The sequence below is a fragment of the Lolium rigidum genome, chromosome 5, assembly GCF_022539505.1.
Source record: "Lolium rigidum isolate FL_2022 chromosome 5, APGP_CSIRO_Lrig_0.1, whole genome shotgun sequence".
Taxonomy (NCBI): domain Eukaryota; kingdom Viridiplantae; phylum Streptophyta; class Magnoliopsida; order Poales; family Poaceae; genus Lolium; species Lolium rigidum.
The window spans coordinates 227,851,407-227,857,030 of NC_061512.1; the positions used below are offsets into that span (position 1 = coordinate 227,851,407).

General features: G+C 52.0%; 1 protein-coding gene across 1 annotated transcript; it reads left to right on the top strand.

The window, feature by feature from the left end:
• Positions 1 to 1,034: 1,034 nt before the first annotated feature.
• Positions 1,035 to 4,212, top strand: LOC124652975 (transcription factor bHLH130-like). The gene is made up of 5 exons (XM_047192028.1): positions 1,035 to 1,779; positions 1,977 to 2,479; positions 2,602 to 2,667; positions 2,894 to 2,962; positions 3,753 to 4,212. The coding sequence occupies exons 1-5, from the start codon at positions 1,302 to 1,304 to the stop codon at positions 3,816 to 3,818; spliced, it is 1,182 nt and encodes a 393-aa protein (XP_047047984.1). The 5' UTR covers positions 1,035 to 1,301; the 3' UTR covers positions 3,819 to 4,212.
• Positions 4,213 to 5,624: the final 1,412 nt, after the last annotated feature.

Consider the following 5,624-nt stretch of genomic DNA (forward strand, 5'->3'; position numbering starts at 1 on the left):
TATTACCTCAAATAAAAGTCCTTGGTGACGTTTGGTTTACCGTTGCCATGGAGCTTGTTAGCTCTTCTCCCATCATTCTTCAAGGAACGAAGTGCTGGCTTTGTCGATGCGTGTTCGCTTGGCTTAGTTGGCATCATCTTTGCTGAATGTCTCTTCTCTTGAGCTTCTCCGAGCAAAGTTGACGTTGGTCTCACGATGCTCGTGCGATTGTCTAATTATATCGGGTGTGCAGTCCTAGTGGATATGCTTCGCCAACGAGGGCTACGGTGACATGAAAAAAACAAGGGTTCCTCAACATCGGATATTCGATGGTTGACGGCGTCTCATCGTTGCTTTTGATGGACAAACGACAGCCCGCCATCTTCTCCTTTCCAGCCGGCGTGCCAAGGAAGATAGTCTCCTGCTGCTTTGTTGCGGCGATGAACGCATGCCCGTCTCCAAGTGATGTTGTCCCTGCAACGACACTGGTGGATGTGTATCGAGCTCGTCTACATCACCGGTGGAGGAGGACCCAATGTCGTTCTGCACTATCTTTATAGGGCCCCTTTTGTAAATGTCGAGGTCTACGATGTAATTTTCTTTTATCCAGAGCTACTATATACTATAATTTGTTGTAGGTCCACTATTTCTGAGTAAATGCAGCTTTGGCCATGTCGTTTCTTCTATGTTTGTGGGTTTACTTATCCCATTATTGATTGTACCCAATATGCTCTTTATCTAATGTAGAATTGATTTGCTTCAAAAAAATGTTGATTTGATTTTAATTAAATAATGCATGACTTCCATTGCTAAAAGAAATGTTCTATGGCTAGTGTGAGTTGACCAGGCAAGTAGGGTGGACGAGCCAGTGCTCAAAAGCAGAGCCTGGATTTGTGATGTTGATTGAGCTTGAGAGCTCTAAATCGATTGATTAACCGGTGATGAAAGTGAAATAAAGAGGGCAGCGGTGGCCATGGCCGGCGCGCGGCATAGATACGGATGCCCCAAGGCTCGATCAAATCGGTGTACCCTCTTCACGAGGGCACTTCCTTCCTTCCTTCGTCCCAGTAATTCCGCCATTATAAATACCCCCAAGCTTCCCACTCCCCAGTGCAAAACTGCTACGAGGAGCCAATCAAAAGCCTCCCGCCTTTTGCGCCATTAAAATACTCGAGCTAGAAGAAACTCTCCGAAGCATACCATTGCCCATACCTTCTTCCACCTCGGTACGTGCCACTCCTCTTCCATATCCCGACCACGGCCACAGGGTTTCAGTACCGTGCTGCTGCGTGTGTGCGGAGATCAGGGAGTCGACGCGGGCGATGTACGGCGGTACGCTGCTGTCCAAGGACCTGAACCTGCCACTCCAGCAGCAGGCGGTGGCCGGCGTGCGCACGCCGCCGCAGATGAGCTCGCCCGGGCTGCTGCGGTACAGGTCGGCGCCGAGCACTCTGCTCGGCGACGTGTGCGGGGACTTCCTCCCGGCCAGTGCAGCTGGCGCCGGCGCGGGGCACAGCCCAGGGAGCCCGGACCACCACGCGCCCGACGCCGCCTTCACCCGCTTCCTCGCCGCCCCGCCCCGCCCTGCCGCGGTACCGGCGAGCAACCACTTCTCGGCTGACACGGCCGCCTCCCTGGCCTCGCAGCAGCATCAGATGTATCAGTCGCAGCAGCAGCAGCTGGCGGCCATGGAGGGCCTGTTCCGCACCGGGGGCACCGACCCCGCCGCCGGCAACAACGGGCTGGTCCGGCAGAGCAGCTCCCCCGCCGGGTTCCTCAATCATTTGAACATGGACAACGGTTGGTAGCCTTAACTCCTTCCACAGCGCTCGTCGAGCTTAATTTTCTTGGTTCTCGCGCGCGCGCGCGCTGTGCAGGCAGCAGCAATCATGAGCTAGAGCAGATACATAGACTGATAAGAGTAGGAGCAGCTTTCCATTTCTGGAACCGTCTCGTCGCGCAATTAATGGGGTAATACTGTTGATTACTCGTAGGAGGATACGGGAACATGCTGCGGGCGGGCATGGGCGGCGGCGGCGGGTACGGGAACGGCGACGCGCGGCTGAGGGGCCAGCTGAGCTTCTCGTCGCGGCAGGGGTCGGTGATGTCGCAGATCTCGGAGATGGCCAGCGAGGAGCTCGGCGGCGGCAGCGATGGCGAGGAGGCCGGCAGCAACGGCGCCGCTGCGCGCGGGTACGGCGGCATCCCCGGGTACCCGACGATGGGCGCCTCCCCCGGCGGCGGCGGCGGCTGGGACGACCCCTCACCGTCCCCGTCGCTGTCCCCTGGCGCCATGAAGCGTCCCCGCGACGCCCCCGCCGCCGCCAAGAACGGCACGTCCAGGCAGCAGCTGAAGCAGCAGTACAGCCTGCCGGCCGGAAGCAAGCCGACGCCGGAGATGGCAGCCATCGAGAAGTTCCTCCAGTTCCAGGACGCCGTGCCGTGCAAGATCCGCGCCAAGCGTGGGTGCGCCACCCACCCCCGCAGCATCGCCGAACGGGTCAGTAACGCCATGATGAGCAGAGCTCGAAATCAGATACTCCGTACATCCATCCATGCCGTGCCGTCGCGTCTATCTCGCCGCCGATCGCACTGACTCCGCCGTGGTGCTCGTGTACGCAGGTGCGGAGGACGAAGATCAGCGACCGCATACGGAAGCTGCAGGAGCTCGTCCCAAACATGGAGAAGGTAAATGAATTCACCCGAACCGTACTACCACGAGCAAACGCCAAAATCCGTACCTGACGGCTCTGCGATCGACCAAATTAGCCCAATAGTAGCAAAATCGCATGATTATTTTTTTCCCGCATTTGGTTCGCGCCATCGCCATGGATGGATGGACCACGGTGCTTGGCTCTAGCGAGCCACGCGGCCACGCCTACGCTGTTCGTACTAACTGTTTTCATCACTGCAGCAAACGAACACGTCCGACATGTTGGATCTGGCTGTCGACTACATCAAGGAGCTCCAGATGCAGGTCAAGGTACGTATGTCCACAAGAACCCGTTGGTGCTGCATTTTTTTGCCTTCGAAACTGTAGCATCGATGGTTACCTAGTGATGCTGAGATTGATCTTGTTGCGTGCGGGCGTGCTCACCGGAAATGTTGAGATCGGCTGGATCTGCCCTGTGAACTAGGGCAGGGGGCAACTTTAATTATGCCTATATATCCAAATCCTTCACGTGCATTCTCCTACTTAGCTGATCGAGTAATCTTTTTTTTCTGCCCAACATTTTTTGAAATTGATTGAACTGACAAAAAAATATTATTTTATCCTCTAAGCGGAAACTTCAAACAGAGCCCATATGCTACATGTAGCCTAGTTTTGAAAAAAATTGAAAAATTTATCGTTTTTCACTAGAATATATTTGTACAATCTGCAAGTATGTATGGATGTCTACCATGTGCACACAAATCACTACATTTTTTTCATATTCAACCTTTAAAAATGATTTTTTTTTTGAAGAATGCACACTTAGAGACAAAAACATTGAAGATCAAATATTGCTTTTTCAATGTCTACTTGAAGATCAAAAATTATTTATTTAATGTTCCACTCATATTTTCACAAGATTGTACACGGTTCATAGAAACCATCTAGCTATGTGTACCTCTATACGAAATTCATATTTTTCAGAACCTTATAGATATGAATTCTAAGAAATTCAGATTTTTAGGAACCTTGTAGATAGGAATTCTTTTGAAAACCATGTCTCGTCCGCCCTCTTGTCGAAGTTGCTAATAACTGTGGTAATTTTCTTGATTCGCTGAAGGTGATGAACGACGGGCGGACGAGCTGCACCTGCTCGGCGAGCAGGCAGAAGCGCTTCGGCAGCTGATGGAGCTCCACCGCCGGCGCAAAGCGGCACGACCGCATACCAGCGCCGGAGCAGTGGAAGAAGCATCTCCACGCTCACTCCACTCCCAGCCGTCTCTTTCCTTTTCGGTTCTAGGCTCCTAGCTATTAGTGGCACGCATTGCTGTTTACCCGTGCCAGTTGACAGTCAGAGAACGGGCCGGCAATGGGTGCTGTCATCAATCGATCATCAAGGGGGAATTAAACAGGAGATGTACGAACGAGGCGAGATCGAGCTTGCATATGCAGGCGATTAATTAGCAGTCGTTTGGTCCTGGGGACAGGCTCACAGGCATTTGCGAGCTTGATTTTAGTTCTGGCCTAGGTTTGGATTCTGAAGTGTACATACCCTGCAACAATAATCTTAGTTATTACGCCTACTGATATCTGTTCTTTCTCAGTTACTTTAGTGTAGCAACTGGAGCAATCCCCTCCTGCATGAAGATGAAATGGTTTTCTTTCTAGAGCTTGTAAAAGGACTGGTTTGGCGCAGCTGGCAGGAGTGAGTTCTTGATCTTAAGAGTATCTACAGTCGCATCCTCTAAATAATTATCTAAAATCTTTTTGGACGCGCCGGATAAGAGAATTGTGCCAAGCCCCGAGCGTGTCGTGGCGAGCCCACCCTGTCATTGACACAAGGTTGGCCCTGCGGCTGCTCATCGCCTATCTCTGTCTGGTCAAGCCACGTTAATGGCACGCAAGTTTCCCTGCACGCCAGGGAGATGTCTCTGCGTGGAGAAACATGTCGATGTTAATACGCGCCACCCCCCCCCCCCCCCTCGCATGCTCCCTTCGTTTATATACGCGCGTTCGCACCACGCTACCCTGTGCCGATGGACATGCGCCTGTGAAAGAACATCTCTTGCATTTTGTTTTGTGTGTTTGATGTCAATATATGGGATACACTAATGTTTGATTAAGTGGTACAGGGATTACATAGTTTCATATTTGCGTGTGTTGGATTTGGTCGGTCTGTCAAAAGTTAACAGGAAAAGTTTGGCCAGGCCGGATAATCCGGGCCGGATATTCTTGAAATATCCGGCCCCCGATTTTGGCTAAGTCTTCGAGAAAAAGCAGCTCGTAGGGGGGCCGGACATTTGGCCGAATAATGTCCCGGTATTGTACCGTGGCCGGATTATCCGGGCCGGATATTTTGGAAATATCCGGCCCCCTCGTTTTTGGCTAAGGACTCGGAAGAAATGTGAATCGGTACATGGGCCGGATAATTGGCCGGACAATGTCACACTTTTGTTCTCGTAGGCCGGATTATCCGGTGGGGGGCGGATTATCCGGCCCTACTTACACCGGATTATCCGGCCCCCGGAAGCAAGCAACGGCTCAATTTCGAGGGGGGTATTTATACCCCCTTCTTCTACCTTGGTTGCTTGCTCAATCATTACACAAGAAATCCGCCAAGCCACCTCCATTAGAGCCACCTCAAGAAAGTCAAGATTTGCAAGATCTCCTTCCTCCCCCAACCAAAGCTCTTGATCTTTGGGGATTCGAAGGAGAAGACACCGATCTACATCCTCACCGAAGCGTTCTTCATTTCCCCTCTCTTGTTTGAGGGATCTCATGCTAGTGTTCCTATTCGGTTCCCTAGTTGATTTGTTGTTGATGTATTGTTGTTGATTGTTGTATTGTTACGGATTTGGGAGCCTCCAATTTGGTTGTGGATGTGTGCCCCAAGAACTTTGTAAAGGCCCGGTTTCCGCCTCGAGGAAATCCCTTAGTGGAAGTGGGCTAGGCCTTCGTGGCGTTGCTCACGGGAGATCCGAGTGAAGCCTTC

What these genes read in the sequence shown, in the direction of transcription:
- LOC124652975 (XM_047192028.1), top strand. Translation starts at nt 1,302, where the DNA reads ATGTACGGCGGTACGCTGCTGTCCAAGGACCTGAACCTGCCACTCCAG. An exon ending in CCCGCAGCATCGCCGAACGG is followed by an intron (nt 2,480 to 2,601) that starts GTCAGTAACGCC and finishes TCGTGTACGCAG; the next exon opens with GTGCGGAGGACGAAGATCAG. An exon ending in AGCTCCAGATGCAGGTCAAG is followed by an intron (nt 2,963 to 3,752) that starts GTACGTATGTCC and finishes GATTCGCTGAAG; the next exon opens with GTGATGAACGACGGGCGGAC.